The 21,451-nt window shown below is 41.5% G+C and overlaps 1 protein-coding gene across 1 annotated transcript in view; it reads left to right on the top strand.

Moving 5' to 3' along the window:
- Nucleotides 1-8,112, top strand: part of Dnajc15 (DnaJ heat shock protein family (Hsp40) member C15) — a 56,123-nt gene extending 48,011 nt beyond the window's left edge. Inside the window, exon 6 of the mRNA XM_021655702.2 lies at nucleotides 7,899-8,112. Within this exon, the coding sequence (XP_021511377.1) occupies nucleotides 7,899-7,972 (74 nt within the window). The 3' untranslated portion in view covers nucleotides 7,973-8,112. The remainder of the gene's footprint in view (nucleotides 1-7,898) is intronic.
- The last annotated feature ends 13,339 nt before the right edge of the window (nucleotides 8,113-21,451 follow it).

The raw sequence follows: 21,451 nt of genomic DNA, 5'->3' as shown, positions 1-21,451 counted from the left end.
CAGTGTTCTCAAGAAGAAAGAAGATCAGGGATCAGATTATGGGTTTGAAAAAAAATAAGAAAGCAGCAACCAATGTTATTATGGCAGGAAATTAGTAAGCAGGAAGTCCTATAAATGAGGTAAGGCTCGGTATGAGATGGTGACGAAGGAGTGCAGGCTCAGGCAATACAGATTAGCTCTGTGGCATCTGTTAGCTGGGTGGCTTTTGTGAATATGGGCTCTTTACGTAGTGAAAATAAGAAGCGGTTGAGTACAGATGCAGTTTGAGAGCTCAGTGAGGCAGTGCATTGGAATGGCTCTCCCAGCCCATGGCTTCAGTCAGCGCTGGCTCAACACTGATCATTTGAACTGCTGTCAGACTCCACAGTGTCCACATAAACTTTAAAACTTAAAATCTAAAAAACTATTACAGAGTGGATCTACCAATGTAGTCAGTGCCTGGATTAAGAAATGGCATCAAGCCCCGAGGGTGACCTCTTGACCCTCCTGCCTCCACCTGCCATTGTTGGGATCACAGGCCTGCACCCCTGTGCCCACCAGTTATCCTTTTTATTGACATTTAGGAACAATATACATGAATGTTCCAGGTAAGAGTCCTTTGTATTGCAAATATCTCCTCTGTAGCTTGTTTTTCTGTACTCTTAATGGTGTTCATTCACAAGCAGAAATCTTTAGTTTTAAAGTAGCCCAGTTTAACATTTTCATTTTCACGGGTTGCTTGATTTTAAGAAAAGTTTGCCTCTTTTGTGGTCATGAGAATTTCAAGGCTATGATGATATGTTCAAACATTCTACCTTAGAAACTGCGTTTATGTGTGTTCTGAGGCAGGGGTAAAGCTTTCATTATTCTGGACCAAGTACCGTAGTGCCACTTATGGAAAAGGGCATTATTTCTCCAGTGGCCTATAGTGCTAACTTTGTGATAAATCAAATCAGGTATTTCTGTATTTTCTCTCCTTTCTCCGGTTGGTTTCTTTATGTCAGTATTACAACTGTACCATCCTGTGTTGACTCTATAGCTTCAATATATGAAAAGTTTTATCTTTACTAGTGAAAGCCTTTCATGCTTTTTTCTTATGTAATGTCTTTTGAGGGGGTGGCTATTTTTCCATTTTCATCTTAACATAAACTAAGAATTATGAAATGCAGACATGGTAGGCAGGAGATCACTCTTAAGTTCTTAAACCCAACCTGTTCTAAACCACAAAACAACCGAACTTAACATAAATTAAGAATTATGAAACGCAGACATGGTAGGCAGGAGATCACTCTTAAGTTCTTAAACCCAACCTGTTCTAAACCACAAAACAACCCAAACCAAAGAACAACAACAACAAAACAAAACCCTATCCCCTGCCTATGTGTCTAGTCACACAGGAGTCTCCAAATGCACGTTCTATTGAGAGGAATTGGATCTTCACAATATCGAATTTTCCTGGTCAGAAACGAGGGGGAACATTTCTTCTTTATTATTCTTATCATTATTTAAAACAATTTTAAATATTCTTCCCCTTTTTTCTCCCTACCTGTTAATGTTAAGGTCTTTCTCAAGAAACAAACAAAAACCCAATACAACAACAAAATCTCCCCAAACTAATAAAACACCAGCTGAAAGAAAACAAAACACAACACAAAACTGTAACCAGATAAAAGAACACAAAAAAGTATAGAGTCCATCATATGTTGGTCATGTTCGTCAGCTAACCCTGAACGTGAGGCCTGCACTGGAGTGGATGATACACTCAGGGTTACTCTATTGGAGAAAGCTAATTTTGTCTCTCCCAGCAGGTATAAATGAGCTCAGTTGTTAGACTTTACTCTAGTGGTTTCCCTTCCTGCATTCTTTTTTTTTTTTTTAAACATTAACAAAATAAAGTTTAGTACGATAAAACAAAAACTGTCATTGAAATTTGACAAGACAAACAGAATGAAAAGAGCCCAGGAGAAGGCACAGGTCTCAGAGGCCCCCACTCGTTCACGCACTTGGAACCCCATAAAAACACTAAACTGGAAGCCGTATACAAACAGAGAAGACCTGATGCATACCCGTGCAGGTCCTGTGCGTGCTGCTCCAGTCTCTGTGAGTTCTGAAGCTTAACTCATGGTGAATTAGAGGGCCTTGGTGTTTTGGAGTCCTCCATGCCTTCTGGCTCTTACATTATTTCTGCTTCCTCTTCCATAGGGTTCCCTGAGCTCTGAGGAAACATCCCATTTCGGGCTAAGTGTCCTAAGATCTCTCACTCCGCCTGTTGTCTATTTGTGGGTCTCTCTGTTTGTTCCCATCTGCTACAAGAGGAAGGTTCTTGGATGATGGCTGAACAAGTCACTAATCTATACAATAGCAGAATATCATTAAGGGTCACTTTATCACTGCGTTTTGGTGTTGTTTTCTTTTGTTTTTCTTTTCTTAGACTGGCATTATTTGGTTTTATCCCAGGTCCCTGGGCTATCTAGTGTCAGGTTCTTGGTCACTGAGGAAGTGTTGGCTATAGGTTCCATTTCATGGTGCAGGCCTTTAAGTTAGATAATTTATTGGTTCTTTGCTCCCACAAGCTTTGTACCACCATTGTCCTAGCAAGTCCGTGCAGGTAGTATACTGGTATAAAGGAAGGATTTGTGCTCAGTCTCTTTTGATAGTGCACAGAATACCTTCCTATTCTGGAAGGAAGATGCTGGAATGTAGGGAGGGTTAATGCTCAGTGTAGGCACCAGCTCCACCTTTTCATGTTCAGTGAGCTGTGTGAGTGTTGTCTTTAGCAATGGGGCCTTGCTGTCAGTTGGTGGAAAGCAACCTGTAGTCTTGGCAGGAGCCTGGGTTTTTGCAGATTCCTGGGTGGCCCTTTTGGCCAACAACTCCATTAGATGTAACCCAATCCCAGTACTGGAAGCTTCATTGGGTGACAAGAGATAGCCAGTTGGGACTCTGTCTCCCTCATTAATGATTTTATTTAGATCACCTTCATATATGTATATATTTTAGGAGGTTTCTGCTGTATTGTTTCCAAACTACCCCACAAATGCCCCTTAATTTTAGCGTGTCTCCCACCACCCACCTCCCGTCTCCTTCCACTTGAGCCTTCCATTCCAGCCACCCATCCTTATCTGTCTACTCTATTTCCCTTATCTCTTTCCTCTAGTTCAGTGGTTCTCAACCTTCCTAATGCTGCCACCTTTTAATACAGTTTCTCAGGTTGTGGTGACCCCCAACCATAAAATTACTTTCATTGCTACTTCATAACTGTGATTTTGCTACTGTTATGAATCATAATGTAAATACTTTGTTTTTGATGGTCTTAGATGACTCCTGTGAAAGGGTCGTTCAACCCCCAAAGGGGTGGAGACCTACAGGTTGAGAACTGCTACACTAGTTCCTTTCTCTATACCTACCCTCTGTGGTCAGTGGATTATAGCTTAGTATTATTCATTTAGCTAGAACATTTTTTTTTATCACCTTTGTTTCAGTTTTTACAGTGTCTGTGTTTTAGTCATATGTGGTTTATCATGTTTACTGCCAGGTATTGATTTGCTTTGTTTGCTTGGGTTTTTTGTTTTGTTTTGTTTTGTTTTGTTTTGTTTTGTTTTCATTTCATTTTATTTTAACATGTTGGGATTGAACCCAGGATTTTGCACATGCTAAATTGGTTCTTTCCCAATGAACTAGAGCCCAACCCCTAGGTAGAGATTAATTTTTTATTATGTATAGGTGTTTATACCTGCGTGTGGGTGTGAGCCTATGAGTGCAGCTGTCCACAGAGGCCAGGGGCATCAGATCCCTGGAGCTGTAGTTACAGAGGGCTGTGAACTGCATGATGTAGGTCCTGGGAACTGAACTTGGGTCCTTTGGGAAAGCAGCAGGTGCTCATAACTCATGAGCCATCTCTCCAGCCTAGTATTACAGGGTTTTTGTTTTTTTTATTTATTTTTGCTATGAATTGTTATGTTTCAGAAATTATTATATAGTTATTTATTGCTATGATACGAAAATACTGACTTTCGTATATTTATATTTTATCCATCAACTTATTAGATTCACTTATGAATTCAGTCATTTTGGATTTTCTGTGGAGTAAGTGGTATCATTTATAACCAGCAACCCTTTCTTGTGGTTTTATTTCTTTTTTGTTAGGGAGAGGCGGGGCAGGAAGCGCTACCCCATTTTGTATCAATGGCTCCTGTCTTTTTCTTGTCCTCAGCTTTGAGCCAGAGGATGTAGCACTTGACTAACCATGCTGGCGCTATGTTTCTGATTGCTCCACACACAAAGCATGCCCCCGTCTGTTCCTACCTCATCAAAGTTTTGAAATTGTGTTAATTGAGATGACCGTGCCTTTTTTCCTCTGTTAATGCATTGCATGACATTGCTTGAAATGTGAATGTTCATTAAAGCCAGTGTTGCTCGTCGTACATAAGCCTAACTTGGTCTTGATATTTAGTGTGACAGGATAAGTGAGCGTAGTGTATTTGAGTCTACACTGGTCTAGGGTTTCCTTTTTTGTGCCATCTCCACCGAAATTTGTTATCGGAAGTAATGCTGAGCACGGAAAAAGATGGACTATGTTCTCCTGTCCATCTTTTTGTTTAGTTTGGTTGGTCGGCTTTTGTCAGGATTGGGATGTATGGCCAGAGTTTTAGCTGGTTGTTTTATCCCACTTAGGAATTTAAATTACAGATTGAGTCTCTGAAGTAAACAGGATGCTTTTGATTTGTTCACATATTCTTTTTTTCACTGGTTGTGATACGCCATGTTTTCCCTGGAATTTATTTTTCATTTAAAATTTTTGGTAACATTTTCACCAAGAGAGAGGAGTGTAGGCCTGTGTGGGCCATGGCACGTGTGCGGTGGTCAGAGGACAGCAGTGGTAGTGAGATCTTTGCCATCTGCCTCCTGAGGATAGAGCCCTGGCTCTTAGCATGTGCCTTCACCTCTGAGCTCTCTTTTTAGCCCTGGTGACTTTTGTAAAATACAACAAATGAATTTACTAGAAAATTGAATTATGTAGAAATGGTCTGTAATATATTCAAAAGACGCTTGGCTTCTGAAGTTGGCTGGTCACTGTCAACAAAACACAGATGCTATTGATTTTGGTTTTTTTGTTTTTGTTTGTTTTGTTTTCTTTTAGTTTGCTGAGACTTGGTGAATTTCAGAAAGTGTTGTAAGTTTGCAGCTTAAGAGCTATGTCTGCCTTTGTAGAGTGGAATGTTTTGTGTACATCAGTTGAATCATATTTGCTCAACCTGTTATTTATTTTCATGTTCTAATTCTCTACTTGTTCAGTGGATTATTGATAGAGGTGTCTTAAACCTCAAAATGATTGTAAGTGTGTGTTTTTCCTTTTGGTTCTGTCAGTGCTTTCTTTATATGTTCTGATCCTAGGATGTTAGGTGTGTACAAAATCTAAGTCTCGTGTTTTATCCATAGACTAACTTAAAACATTATGCAATCTGTATCACTGCATTTTGCCTTAAAGAGTTTACCTGTGATAATTAGCATAATGGTGCTCACTTTATTTTTATTGATCTAAATCTTTATTTACAAAGTGTCCTTCACCCAACATCTTCGAGGCTAATGTTTGTAATAAATAAACCATATTAGATAATCTACATCAAATAAAAATGTACTACAGTGTACTATATGCCATTTAAATGTGCAGTTTGATGAGTTTGGACAAAGGCTTCCACCCATGTAACCCTTGACCTAGTAAGGCATAGATCCTTCCGTCCACTCTAAAGGTCCAGCCGTTACTGTTCCTTCTCATACCAGCCCTCCACAGCTTGATAGTTCTGCTTTCCTCACTGCAGATTAAACATGCCTTTTCTAGAATCTGATGAGAGTGGACTTGTATACTTAGTGTCTGCTCTGTGTAGGAAAAGCAAAGCAAACGGATAGCCTTACCCTGTGCCCCTGTGCATCCCCCCTCCGCCCCCCATCAGATGTCTGTAAGGAAGAACTGCCTGACTTAGAAACCTTCCACTACTTTTATACTGATATGTTTGTTCTTTTAAGAGGGTTCATGGAAAAAAATTAAAAGAAAAAAAAAAAGAGGTTAATAATAGCAATATTTAGTGGAAGTGCAAATGTACACAGATTAAAGAGTTTTGGTTGTTTTTGTTTTGTTTTGTTTTTTTCTGTTAGTTATAGGCATCCTGTGTCTTGCTGTCAGCCAGGATTGGGGGCAAGAAGCAGGTATTTTATACGGACTACACAAGAGTGCCTCTAGTGGATGGAGCTCAATTGTAGCCTGGGCTTAGGGATTCTTCCAGACGCAGAAGGGTAGACTGGGAGTCATTGGAGTCCATTTGAATTTTCTACCAAGTACATAAATTATAAGCCTAGTGTTCCCATCTTCAAAGGAATGACAGAGAACTCAGGATTATTCTAAATAAACTATTATTGTTTCACCTAACATTACCATCAGTAAATATAATGTTTAATAAGACTTTTACTCTTATGGGCTCTTTTTTGGTTTAATTATTTGTTTTCTGTTATGAGCCTATAATAGCTTATAATTTAAATACCCAGACTATACATTGATCAGTTAAAGGTTATAGTTATTATCAGTTAATATTTTAATATATTTTAGAGCACACAAAATGCCTGGCAAGTCCCTGCTAAGTTAAACATTTAAGCAGCTGAAGAAGACGAGTCTTGCATGTCCCAAGGTCATTATTAGAGATAATCATGAAACCAACTTATTTCACACCCACAAGGGTTATGAACTTTCTTTGTAATCCTCGTTGTGTATTCAGAGTCACTGTATGATAGATTCCTTAAATGTTTATCGTGATTCAGATCTTGATATAAAAATGTCAGTGGTATCCTCAAGGGCAAAAGCTAAATATAGCTTCTTCCAGCTCTGTTGCAGCCCCGTGTTTGTTGATCTGTTTTCTCTGCTTGCTTGCTTTTTCCCTCATGGGGGGAGGGGGTAGTAGTAACAGTAGAGGACAGTCTAAACGCTTTTGATTTCTTAAAAGGTATTGAAGCTTCATTCTGTTTTCAACAGCCGTAGAGAGTTTTACTTAAGAGAAAAAATACAAAATAAAAGCAGAGACTGAAAACTGTAATATGATCATTATTAGCTCAAGCATTAAGCAATGACAGTGCTTTAGAATAGGGAGAAGTTAGGGTTCTGATGTGTAGCTTTGATGTGACAGTTTGGGTTATTTTTATATGTCCGAATGCATTGTTTATGATTATAGTGATTCTACATTTGAAATTCACCTCAGTTTGCTGTTTGCATTAAAAAAAAAAAATTTCATTGCAAAAGACACTAAAAAGAACTGACTGAATTTTATTTGAGGACATTGTAAATCCAAGACTACATGATGATAGTGTAGTATATAGTAATGTAATAGAAACATTTCAGAGAACAGGGAGAATTTCTTCTAGCATTACTTTTAATATCACTCAGTTATCAGTGTTAGTTCATGGATCTTAGCAAGCATGATTCTTGGATATTATACATTTGCCTTTTAAGCTTGCATTTATTTTGTGAAATTATGATAAGACATGTAAAGATCCCCTTAGATGGATTTACCTCCTTTTTAAAGGTAATGAATATTTTTTGCTTTTAAAATGTAGCTATGGAGAAACAGTGTTATTTTGTTTACCTAATCATACACTTAATTTTAGAAAATATTCTGGGTTAATGTCTATATGGTAACTATATAACCAGTGTGTGTTTTTCAGCTGATTATAACTCATATTTTTCTCAGAAAATTTATTTGATTGTTGGGTACCTCTAATACTGTTTTGATTTCTGTTAAGCATATGAAATAGTTTGTCAGAAAAAAATGTGTGGGGAAATACCTGAATTATAGTTGCTGTTTTTCCCATATTGACTTTTTAAAATGTCAGTAATGACATAAGCCTTAATCCTTCATTTCTCTTTGTCCTTCCAGGTGGATCTCCTTACTTAGCATCCAAAATAAACGAAGCAAAAGACTTGCTCGAAGCGTCCACCAAAATTAACTGATGCCGGAGGTCCATGCCTAAGGAAAACAAAATGCAAGACTTTAAAAGTCCCTTCACAAGAATGTGGTCCTGTTTCATACTGACCGAGTCTATTCTGTCATTAAGTGTGCAGCAATAAAAGCCATGCAGCCTTGTTCTTCACTCCCTTTGGAAGGGACTTCAAAAGTTCTGTAGCTGGTGCTTTTCCACATTATTTCATATGTGAAGTTTTACTTGTAAAAACCTTGGCAATGTTAATCTAACCCTCTCTCTTTCCCCCAACACACACAGAAAGGTCTGACCTTCACGGTGGCATTGGGATTTGTGGGCAGAGCTGACTTTCCTTCTCAATGTTTATGTACTGTCCCTTACTTTAGAAAAATTTGGTACTCTGCCTTTAAATGGGCCTTTAAATGTCTTGAGACCAAACAGTGGTTACTACCTCATGGGGAAAAGATCCAAAATGTACGTAATTTACTAAATGGTAGCTTGTAGTGTAGTGTGTTTGGAACTCTGTTCTCTGAGACCCTATAGCTGAAGCATGAGGACTTGGAGAGCCACTAACATGATTAAGGATTTACAAAACTAGCCCTATGAGGAAAGGCTGGAAAGAGCTGGGAAAATCTAAGAAGTTCGCATTTGATTATGGTCTTCCTATAGTGTGTACTCACCCAGTAATTCATTCTATGAATATTTATTGGCCCTGCTGTGATGTGTAAGGAAATGTAGTGGGTTCTCTGGGAGTCACATGTATGAGCTCATCATGGATCCTGGCCCAGAAGAAGTTTTATGTAGAATAAAGATGACTCATGTAAGTAATGAATACTACCAGACAGGAACAGGTCATATGCTAATGAAGTGCAGTAAGAAAAGTATTTTAAATCTCAATACTTGAGAGGGTCTTTCTGAAGCAAATGATAGAACATTGGGCTTAAGGGAAAAAAGGGGGGAAAAAACTTAGAAAACACCATATAATCGGTAAGTCGGTATTGTTGCTCCTGAAATCAGAATTAGCAGAAATAAACATATCGGTTATTGTGATGAGAATGCAGGGTTATTTTTACTCAGAATTAAGTGATGGAGAGAGTAGTTATGAAAAGCAGGCCCTGTAGCTTAGTACGTGTTTCCATCACCCCAGCAGTAGCCTGGAGTGCCCTTCATGTCGCTTCCCTGCTAATCATGTCTCTCGAGGTAAGGTTTTATTCTGAAACTTCTCTTCCAGTTATGTAACCTGGAGCAGTTACTTAGTTTGTGAGCCTCTAACCCTCATCTGCAAAATAGAGAAAATAATCACGTCTGTGAAGGCAGGTGTAGAGAATAAAGGTGTAAGTAATTTAGTCATGTAGCAACTCATTAAAATACATGTATTTTTTTTTACTGCCCCACTTGATTGATTTTATCTTTTGGGAAAGCTTGGACTGAGGTTCAGTATGCGTTCCAGTAGTTCTTATTTCACCCTGGACTCTGATTTGGGTCCGATGCAGGGGGCACAGTCCCTCGTGCAGCATCTGCTGTGTCTGAAGGAACACCCACTGGGGCTGCAAGTTGGAACTGGTTGCCTGCACCCTCAGCCCTCCTTCTACGGCCTTCTGCACAGGGCTGCAAGAGCGTGCAGAGCACAATGTCCAGGAAACAGGAAATGGGAGCTGCTCACGTCAGCCTGGGCCTGGAATCTAGCAAGACATCCTCTCTGCATACTCAGTGACCTAAGAGTTGTAGAACCGAAATTCACAGGGGAGCCCTTGGTACCTCTTAAGAGAGGACTGGGAAAGTCAGTAGTCCCTGTTAGCAGTCAGGGGACTTTAAACAGCTTTAGGCACTATTAAAAAAAAAAAAATCAGTCATGGAGAGGGACCAGATGTGGTGGGACACACCTTACCTGGGTGGGTTAGACAAGAAGAGTACAAGCCAGCCTGGGAAACTTAGAAATATTTCAAAATGAGGAAATGGAACAAAGCAAACATACAAATAGCTGGCTCTGGGTCTCCGATAAGGCCCCCATGTGGCACGCACACGGTCTTGCGGTAGATCAGCTATATCACGGGTACTCCCAGTGGACGGCCACAACTGCCATTTGGGGTAGAAAGTAGTGCCCTAGCAGTTCTCCAAATGGAGGTGTAGTTTTAGTATTGGATTATGACCAACTCTTTACCCTCAATTCCTCATGTGTGGAGAGCTTATTTGAATGGTTACCTGTCTTCAGTAGAGATGGCTTTTATGTTTCCTGTCATTGCATATTCTGCTCGGTTAAGCTTTGTTGATATTGCAGTTTCAAACTGTTTAAGAGCTTAAGTCTGAGAAGAAGAAAGACCTTTTAAAAACAGAACTTACAGAGAAAGTACACCCCTGATGAACAGCTAAAGGGGAGTGTGTCAGGCCAGTTAGATTATAGTCAGTGGTGCCAATCTGCAATGTAAAATAAAAGGTGGGCTGTGAGTAAAGGAGAAAGAATGTTGACTGTAGCAGCCATTGTTTTTCAGATTTTTACCAAGGCAGTAAGGGTGCAAAATACATTCATTCTTAAATTGCAAATGTTCAAACTAAATGGAAAATACTTTTAAACACAGGTGGCTTTTGCCTCATAATTTTCTATTAACAAGAAAATTCAGGAGCTGTTCCTTATGATTATCCAGCAAAGCCATTAAAGATTACATTTCTGCGTGGGGGAAGTTTTTGGTTGTCATGGGAAACCTTGAATACAGAAAATAGCTTTCTGTGATTTATCTTCAACACATTTCATAATTAGCCTAAAATAGTTTAATGACATTTGTGGGAACAGATGAATCAGCCAGATCCTTAATGTCACAATAAGACATTTCTGTGGCTCAGTCAATTTAGGGTAAGCTGCAGAGACCTCTCTCCCCAGACCTCTGCTTCCGGGTAGGCTGCTCTGTGACCCAGGGGGAGAAGACACTCACTATTTCCATCTCTCCCCAACTCCTCCCCAACACAGGCCTCTGCTGCAGGAGGGGTTGATGGACGGTATGTGTGTCAGCATCTTCACTTGCCTCTAATGGAGAAGCAGCCCAGAGAGCATTTGCCATTAGCACTGGGTCAGTATCATCTAGTTGTCCAAGACATTTTGTGGATCGTGGACCCAGTTTTTATTTATGTGAAGTTACCTACATTAGGAAATTAAAATTTCTGTCAGTGTAATTTATTAGCTGGAATTTTCAAGAATGTTCTCTGGCCTCATTTTTATAGGTAGATTCTAAGTGATCTGGATGGTTGACCATAGTGAAATTGCGAGGCATGGTAGACAAAACGTTCTTTCTAATGGTTTATGAGCTGAGTAGCTATCGCTCCTAGTTGAGTGCTTTCTTCCTTTTGTTGTTGCTGAGCAAAAGGGTTTATAAAAAGCTTTTTTTTGTTTTTTAATTAAAGATCCTACTCTATTGAAATGAAAGTTCATTAGGTCATGTTTGGTTCTCTTCATGCCGTGATAACCCTTTCCCTCTGTAAGCCTGGTCAGCAGTGCCTAGCAGCGCCATTGGCATTGAAGTCTGAGCTAACATCTCCTAAGATATATATATAGTATTGTAAAGGCCAAGAAGCCACTTAATTTTCACAGCCTGTTTTTGTTTTTAGAATTATTTTTTATGTGTATGAATGTTTTTCTGTTTTGTTTTTTTTTTTTTTTTTTTGCTCAACCATGTTTGCAGCAGTTTCACTTGCAATAACCAGGACCCGGAAACAACCCAGATGTCCATCAACATAGGAATGGATAAAGTAATTGTAGTCCTTCTACACAATGGAATACCATTCAGCAATTAAAAACAAGGAAATCATGAATTCCGCAGGCAAATGGTGGGATCTAGAAAAGATCATTCTGAGTGAGGTATCCAAGAAGGAGAAAGACACACATGGCATATACTTACTTCTAGGTGGGTACTATACCTATAAAATAGGATAAACATTTTGAAATCCGTACACCTAAAGAAGACAAACAAGAAAGAGGACCCTGGGTAAGATGATCAACCCTCTCTCAGAAAGACAAATGGGATGGACATTGGATGTAGGAGAAAACAAGTAACAGGACAGGAGCCTACCACTGAGGGCATGAATGTTTTACCTACATGAATGTATATGTACCTAATGCATGTTGGTGCCCAAGGAGCTAAGAAGACCTGGACTAGCTGGAGTTATGGAGAGTTGTGAGCCACCATGTGGGTACTGGGTACCAAATCTAGGTCCTCTACAAGAGCAACAAGTGCTGTTCACCTGTGAGCTATGTCTCCAGCCCCACCAACTAAGTATTTTAATTATACCTATTATTTGTTGACCATCCAACGTGAAACTTGTACATGATTTTTAAATGATAACCTGAGAGAGGAGTGTGACTATTTTTCTCATTACTACAGCTAAAGGAACAAAGGCTAGGAGTTTGGAATCTCAATGTTGCATTTTTTTAAGGTGGGAGTAGGATCTCATTGCAGCTGTCTCAATGCTGAAACAGTGCATCATGGGAAGGAGTCAAATGATAGAGTTTGCATCGCATCACTCTAGCTCATTCTTGTAACCTGGATCAGGGATGTGAAATAGCCTTATGTATGAAAGAATCTAGGGTTGAGCATTAGAAGCCATGGCTAACCAACTGCCCAAAAGACTGTTATGTTCTAATTGTACTTAGCACCTGTAAAGCCGAGCAGTGTGAGTTTCTCTGATTTGGGGCTCAAGGAATCCCTGATCAGACTTCATCTCAAGTATTCTGGTGAGAGCCCACAAGAAGACCATCCAGAACTAGATGTAGAAGACATGTCACAAAAGGAAAGCTTGACTTTGGGAGAGAAAGATAGTGCAGTAAATTAACAAAACAAGATTTAGTTTATTGAAAGGAGCTGAGAGGCAAGGAACAAACTGCTTAGAGATGGAGAATTGAGACCAGAGAACTTTGGACAGCGGAGTGCTACTGTAGAACTTTTAAAAGTGGTTTCTGAGTATGAAAGTACCTCTGTGCTACAGTCGCTCCTTACCCATGCAGAAGGCCTTAGATCCAATTAACACTGCAAACACAAAAATGTTTCTTTTTATGACTGAGTTATATGCTCATGCCATGCTTTTATTCCAAATTTAAAATTGCATTTGCACACTGATAGGGTTTTCTGGTAGAATCTGTAGAGCATTAGCCACCAGTGTGAGGGTGTCTTGGGATTAAACCCTAAACTCTCTGCAGCAGTTGTTACCAAAAGAAGAAATGGTTTTAACTCAGATGACCAGTATTCATAGCAGAAATGTGAGCTCCTTAAGTATTAGGTATATCTAATATCTCTTAGTCTTGTTCTGTTGCTGTGAAGAGACATTCATTGTTGTCATATTTTTTTAGCTTTTTTTTGTTTTGTTTTTGTTTTTGTTTTTTGGATTTTTATATTCTTCTCCATCCCAATCCCTTCCAAACCCCCAACACTGGATAAGTGAGAAAGAATGTTCGAGGGGAAAAGTGACATAGACCTCTTCTTTAGACTACTTCCTGCTCATTAGGGTCATTGGGTTCCTAAGAGCAAGTCCAATCTTCTTCATCAGTCCAGCAAATGCAGCAGCAGCAGGGAAAGCAGTAGCCACTACCTCAGTCCCTTGCAGATCTCCCATTTATACCCTTTCCAGAGTCCTCAGTATTAAACTATCTGCAGCTGGTAAAGATCATGCCCCTGCTTGTGCACTAGGCAAATCATAATCACCTGCTGAGACTCAGCCTTATCCCACACCTGGGATTGAAACATAAGTGGGTTTTGAAAGACAGCAGAACTCTCAGTACACAGCATTACCAAGGCAACTCTTCAAAAAGAAAATATTTAATGGGAGCTTGCTTACAGGTTCAGAGGTTTAATTCATTATGGAGTAATAGCTGCGAATTCTATATCCAGATGCAAAGGCAGCAGGAGAGAGCGAAACTGGGATTAGCCTTGGCCTTTGAAACCCCAAAGCCCACCCCCAGTGACACACTTCCTCCAACAAGGCCACACCTCCTAATCCTTTCTAATAACACCACTCCCTGCTGACCAAGCACTCAGATTTAGGAGCCTGGGAGCCATTCTTACTCAAACCACCACACCTAGGCTCAAAAAGAAATGCATCCCCCGCAGCTACCTTGTTGACTTGGTCATGTCACCCTGAGTTCCTGGTGCCTTTGCTCTTTGTCTCTGTGAACATGGGTGCTCCAGATGACTTTGTTGGTGTTTGTGGTTTTGTTTCTGTGCCTCTAGGGCAGAATAAGATGTTCCTTCTTGGTGGTGAGAGGAGAGACTCTGTGCGCTGTGTCCCTCTCTTGGGTTGTTCTAGGATGTTGTCTAGGACAGTGTTGAAGAAGAGCAGCGTGTACACAGACACAGCCTTCCCTAATTAACCTCATATGGATCTGAATTACGCTTCGTTAATTGAGCTACTCCATTTGTCTTCTCTATTCCACTTTATACTCACTTATGGACTGTAGCCCTGCCCCCCCACACACACACCTTAAAAGTGGCTTTTAAAAAAACAATGTGAAAATTTATACCTTTTTTTCTTTTCTGAGCAATGAAACTTAATTTCTTTATACCAAACTTGAAAGAAATGAAATGGAGTGTGCTTATATTTGCTTTCCTTTAAACATCATAAAGGATAAACTGTATGATGCATCTATCTATAATTTTTCCCAGTACAGTTAAAATAAAATCTTACTCGCCAAAATTGAATTTACACTCAATTTTTCTGTTGTAGAACTCTTAAAGAATGCCTTGTGTATTATATAATCCCATCTACATTGTGAGCTCTTTATTAAAAGACTGTGTGAGCTGTGTATCTACTTGAACTTCCCTTACTTCGTGAGCTGCTTAGAGCAGGCGTCCCTGCAGACAAAATATTGACTGGTTCCTCCTAACGGCAGCTGTTAAAGCCAGGCACTGCACTCCTGGAATCCCAGTACTCAGGTTCCTGACAGAGATGGGGCAGGCTGGGCTACACGGCAAGACCCTGCCTGGAAGGGAAATTAATCCAAACTATGGATTTTTTTAGGCACTGTTATTAAAACCTGGGTTTTTACTTTTCATGTCAAAATAACCAGGGAGCCAGGGAATAGAAGTCTGCTTTAAAATTGATTCTCTTAACTATTTTACAGTGTAACGCATCCAAAGAAAAGCGTCTGGCTCCTTAGTCTGTTTCCTTGTTTCTAGTCTCAGGTGTTTTCACCAGTTGTTAGCCCTCAGCACTTTTGACTACAGACAAAATTTCACACATAGGTACTGTGGCAACAGAAATGCTGACACAGCTGAGCTGTCACCCCCAGAACGTATTAATAACTAGGTCTACACAAGTAGATCTCAGAAAGAGAATTGGCGGGCAGTCACTCAGCTAAGAGGAGAGCACACAGAGCTGTTTCTCCTTTGGCCTCCCCTTCTCACCTCCCGTGTGTGTATGCATGGAAACATGCACTTTCATGCATGTATACTTTACCTCTGAAAACACACACTTCCTTTTCCTTACACTCACTTAACCATGGCCAGTTAGATACTCAGCAGTCACTGTACGTGTTGCTATGTTTTACAGAGCCTGGGCTGGTCTTATTGGTGCCATCATGTACTTTTGTATTCACTCACATCCACCAAGGAAGGGGGGTGGACGTTGCTGGGCTAACATGACATGAAGGGATAAAGCCGAAGCCTGAATTTGTTTTGACAGGAGAAATAGGTCGTTCACAGCAGCCTGATGCATTAAAAGCAAAACACAGGACCACACACACAGTAAGCATGTTCTGTCTGACTGGACATGGGATTTGTGTAAGGAACATCCATTTTCTGGATAGCTATAACATATTACCATTATATGAAACCACGTGTCGATCCGGCATGGGCGATGTTAATTTTTAATGAAAATCAGGAGACTTAAAAAGGGATAAAAGTTACAGAATTGTTCATTTGAAATTTGTGCTCATTATACGTGGGAAGCAACTATTCCTTGCACGTACTATAGAGATACATAGACATTGAAGGTCACCCTGTTCCTTCTTGGGCCGCCTTTTTTTTTTTTTTTTTTTTTTTTTTTTTAACAAGCAAGGATGGCAAAGGGGCAGCTCCTCAGATCTTCTGGGTGGCTCAGAAATGCTCTCAACCCATTCCAGCTCCAACCCAGAGGCCTCTGAGTAAGGTCTCCAGTTGGCAGGTCTGAGGTCCTTTGGGATTTTTCCTTCACAGCCTGTTGGAGTTACTCCTAGGGAAAGAACAATCCAGTGACAAATTTGTCCCTTGCCGTGACTGACCAGAAACACCTGGCTCTGGACACCTAGTTAGTAGAGGTCAACTGTAGGACAGGTGGTAATTGTTCCGAGCCTCACTCCCCAGTGGCAGTGGGAATTGCTGGTATAAATTGGCCTAAGGGACAAATTGTCAATCAAAAGAGGTTTTGTAGATGTTTAGTGTTCAGGTTACTGAGAAGAGTGCTGACTTTTGTACTAGATGAAATGCAAAGCAGCTGACTCACTTTCCCTTAGGTTTTGTGGCTCCTGGTCCCACCAGTCTCTCCCCGAGACGGTTTGGCCTAAGGGCATGCTCATAGGGACTTCATGAATCCCTAAGGGCAGGAAAACTTGGCTACTCTCGGCCTTGTGTGTTGCTTTGTTGCCACTGCGTCCATGGGTAGGCACACACTGGCATGGCTCTCACCACCCACCCATCTCCAACAGCTGCTTTATTTCACTTTCTGTAATACTGTCCGCTGCCGAGAGCAAGTAACAGCCTGATGAGAACATCCTGCTTGGAAATAGTAGATACATGCCATGGTCTGGACTTCTGGAGAGGAGTTATCTAGTTAGGATTTCTATTGCTGTGACTTAACCATAAATAACTTGGGGGGAGAAAGAGCTTATTTCAGTGTTCAACTCTCTATTCACACTCCATTTCTGAGGAAAGTCAGGGCAGGAACTCAAACCAGGCAGGAACCTGGAGGCAAGAACAATTACAACTACCAGGGAGGAGCTCCTAACTGGCTTGCTCCTCACCGCTTGCTCAGCCTGCTTTCTTACAGTACCCCAGGACCACCAATCCAGAGTGGTACAGTCCACAGTGCGTCGAGCCCTCCTCCATCAACCATCAACCAAGAAAATGTACCACAGGCCAATCCGGTGGGGGCATTGTTTCCATTGAAGTTTCCTATTCCCGAATGACTCTGGCGTGTGTCTGGTTGGCATAAAACTAGCCAGCACAGGAATTGTGAGGTCGAGGCACTATGTGCATCTTTGTGAGGGACAGCAGCGCCGGTTTCTGCATCTGCAGACTTGATGCCATCGAAGCATTCTCTCCACACGGGTGTTCTCTGGCTTTGGCTAGGTAGTCCTAACCGTCCCTCAGCTTTTGTTCTTTCTGCCAAAGCTGTTAGCGTTCTAGGATTACAGGCATGCCCTACCTCATTGCACCTGACCCAGTCTCTTGGGCATGTGCCCATGGGTAGCAACTCACGCAGAGCCTACTACCGAATTCTAGGTTGGGGCTTTTCAGTTTTAGTTTGGGTTTGCATTTTTATTTCTAGCCAATACTTCTCCATTTTGCAGGTGGCTGAGAAGTCTGTTTAAATGTGCCCGGAGTGCTACTGAGACATTCTAAGTTCTCTATTTGTAGCTTCTTAGATGAGTTTGGCAATGCCAACCACATAGTCCTTAGTGTGTAGAGAGCTGTGTAGGCGCCATGCTGCAATCCTTCTGCGCCGGTGGAATGAAAACTTCTTTGGCCAGTTAAGTGTCTGGCTGTACTTGCAGCAAGTTTTTCGGAGCCAGGTGGAAGCTGCTGGCTAGCATCGGCAGAGGCTGCGGCTCAGTGTGGTAGAATCTGTTCAAGTTCAGCACTCCAGGAAGGTGCTTTTTGCTTGATGCAGCCCTCCACTCGTACTTACCCGCATTCCATTGCGCAGGCAATGCCCACATGTTTTGCCACTATTGTGGGTATGGAATCTAGTCTTTCTCTTCATATTGATAATGTTTACGGGAATGCTTCCTGGGAAACTCCTTTCCCAGCCAAAGCACTTTGGGAGCAGAGAGAGAACAGTCTTTATGTTCCTGTTCAGGCACTTTCTGATACTGCAGCTCTCACTTAATTGAAAATTTCTATAATAAATTCTAATCACGGTTTGCCCTCCTTGATCCCTCCCAGATCCTCGCCACCTCTCCATCCATCCAATTCTGCACTTTCTTTTTCTCTCTTGATTAAAAAAATAATTAAAAAAAAAGCAAACCAGAATAAAGCAATGAAAACGCACACGAAATGTATACACATAAACAAAGCCAGTAAAAATACAAATAAGAACCAGGTGTAGGCCGCACGCCTATAATCCCAGAGCTTGGGAAGGCAGAAGCAGGTGGATCTCTTCAAGTTTGAGGCAGCCTGGTCTACAAAATGAGTCCAGGACAGCCAAGGCTACACAGAGAAACCCTGCTTTTAAAAACGTCAGAAACCAAAAGACTGGCAAGATTAAAAACAAACAAAGCACTACACGACACTAAAAAAAAAAAAAAAAAAAGGCTTCAAAACGCCATTTCGTTCATTTTGTGTTGGCATCTACTGATGGGCACATCCTTAAGTATGGTCTGTATATCCAGTGAGACTCCATTGGAGAAAACTAAACTTTCCTTTGCAAGAGGTTGTCATTTGGAGATAGTTCCTTGGTTGGAGATGGGTGATCAGATTCACTCCTCCTCCCAGTTCTGGGACTCTCTCTGCCTTGAGTCCATGCAGCCTCTGTCACCCCATGAAGATTTATGTGAGGATCTTGTGTTTCATTTTGTAAAGCACATATAACAGCAAATTTTCTCAAGATGCACACTCAAGTCTTAACCTTAAAGACCTAAAAGAACTTGGGTTCTAGTCATCTGCCTCTGGAGCTCACGTGCTACAGTTTGGCAAGACGCGGCCGGAACTGTTCAAATTAGATGCTCTCTCATGGACAGGCATGAGAAGCATTTTCTTCTGAGTTGCTGGACCTATGTAAATCCCTGGCCACTCTCTGCTCACAGTGATCTTGTGGCAATTTTGTCAGCTGGTTTTTGGATCCCTGTCACAGTGACATGGACCTCAGGTAATTGTCTGGACAATGGTGCACAGTTGCTTTTTCAAAAATTACTCCTTTCCCCTGCCACTCTTTAAGACTCTCCTGTTCAGTTTATTTTACATTTCAGAGACTGTTCAAATATTACAGCAGCAGCAGGTAAGTTTTAAAGGATAACAGACTACCAACAAGTAACTCCAATTTTTCACAACCATTTTGCATTTAGGGAAGGGGCGGTCCCTTTAGGACATATAAAGATACAGGGCCCAGGGAATTTATCTTACATGAAATATCTGGAGACAAACATGCTGAGCTCCAGATCTGCAGTGACAACATCACTGCAAAGAGACAGACATCTTTTCCAAAATAACATTTACCAGTGCTAATGGGCAGCTGAGAATGCCTGTTTAACAGCTGAAAGCCACACACCAGTTTATAACAATCAGGGGAAGGAGACAGTCATGGCTGTCAGTCACTGAGTGCCGAACGAGGGAACCATTGTTCATGTTCTCCCTTTTATCCTAACAAGACTGTTAGCTATTTTTAACCTCACGTTATACAAAGTGGAACTCGAGGGCCAAATTACCTTGCATGGTCACACAATCAAAAAAGGGAAAAGTGGGCCCTGTTCCCAGAGTGTAACCCCAAAATCTCTCTCCTTTTGCTGTCTCCCAGGCCAGTGCCAAACTCAACCCTGTGCCTTTCAGCCCAAGGTCCTGAAATCTTTGCTCTCATTTTCAATTGGGAGCTGGTAATTTATTAAGCCTACTCGGGGTAGTCATTTGTTCCAGCATGAGCACAGTCAAGGACCTCCTTGCTTCGAGCAGCATTTGTCACCTGTCATGTTACATTTAGGACACCCAGTAGGCATCCAGTGAGATGAACAGGAGTCACCTCGGTCGCAGAAATCTGAGCTGTAAATGGAAAAAGATGCTGTAGATCTGGAGCCTGCTGTGGGTGTGGCCTGACAGGTTTCCAGGTTTGCAGCATCTTTAATGTCCCTGATCACCCCGAAGATGATCAAGGTTAAATGAAACGGAGAGCTTTAGATCTTGGGGTAAGAAAATGCACCACGGTTATATGCATTTCTCTATTTGGGGAAGGGCAGAATTCTAAGAATTTAGGCTTAGGAGGCAGCCCAACGAGGATTTCAATTTGGGGTCATATACTTGCTTGTTGTTTATGGCTTTTATGCTCTGGGCTTGGCTTCTTTATTTATGAAGTAGACCTAAGATCCCCCACTTGGGATCACTGTGAGGATGGGGGAAGCTGCCTGAGCACCGTCAAACAGTGCCTGGCATGGGGCTGGCCCTCCTCAGCCATGAGCACAGCTGATTCCCTTTCACTGAACGAGCGATTCTTGGCTGTTTCTTAAAACCATCTGCTTTAAAGATCCTAAAGCCAAGGCAGACTGTCCAGCTTTCTGGAGTGGAGCCAGGCGCATGCATCATCTGAAGCTTTATTGTTTCCCTGGCCAGCCTAGGTTAAGCACCACTGGGCTAGACTCGAGGCCCGGGCAAGCTTCTCTGCACCGGCTCCTCGACGCTCAGATCCAAGGCTTCAGGTTAATAGGAAGTAGGTGCGAGAGGAAGCCCCACAACTATCTCGACAGGGGTATCTCCAAGACCTTACAATATTTTCCCCTAAGCGAGAACAGCCTAAACTGAAATGAGATGAAAGCCTAAAGAAGCGTCATGCCCAAAGAAGAGAGAAGGAGGTATCTCAAGAAGAGGGGAGCAAAGTCTACACTGTAAATGCCAACTACGCAGGTAAACAGACCCGGTAGCACATACCCAAAGTGATCGTCTCTTTTCAATAGGATTCCCTACATCACTATCGAAGGATGCCCTAGCTCAGCATCGATGGGTCACAGCAGGCTAGTCAGAAATGCAGAATTTCATACAAGTCTCTAGGTAGACTTACTGAGACAGTATTTCTGGCCGTGAGCCAGGCTTACACACTGTAACACGGTTTCCAAGTGATGGCCAGCACGTTGATTACAAACTGGTAAGCACTGCTAGTGAAAATAGAGCCAGCTGGAGGGGCAGACTAGTTCTGAGAACTGCATGACCTTTGCGAGGTTACTCAGTCTCTCTGAAGTAGTTTCCTCGTGTGTAAATTAAGGACAAAACGATTCACCTTGATAATGGGCCGTTGTGGATGAAACAGAGGAATTTGTTGTTTGGTGTAAGGAGAAATCAGTTCTACTTTTCACTCGTCTCTAGCATCTCAGTTGATTCTGAATGCACGCGGCATTCGCTAGCACCTTGCGCCTTTGTCGCCGTAGAGCAGCTGTTTCCATGCTAACTTACAGTTGTCGCAGAGGCGGCTTCTGCGTTCCTGTGCTTCAGACGTTCCTCAGCCTGGCTGCTAGCTCTTGGTATTTAATGCATTAATAATGAGGCATGGGAAGCCTCTTAATTTTACGAAAATTGTACTTTAAGCTAATTGGTTTCCTTTGCGATTGTTATTATTGTTGGGTACGAACTTGAAAGCATTA

The sequence above is a fragment of the Meriones unguiculatus genome, chromosome 9 (genome assembly GCF_030254825.1).
Source record: "Meriones unguiculatus strain TT.TT164.6M chromosome 9, Bangor_MerUng_6.1, whole genome shotgun sequence".
NCBI classification, from domain to species: domain Eukaryota; kingdom Metazoa; phylum Chordata; class Mammalia; order Rodentia; family Muridae; genus Meriones; species Meriones unguiculatus.
This window is presented reverse-complemented; position numbering and strand designations above follow the sequence as displayed.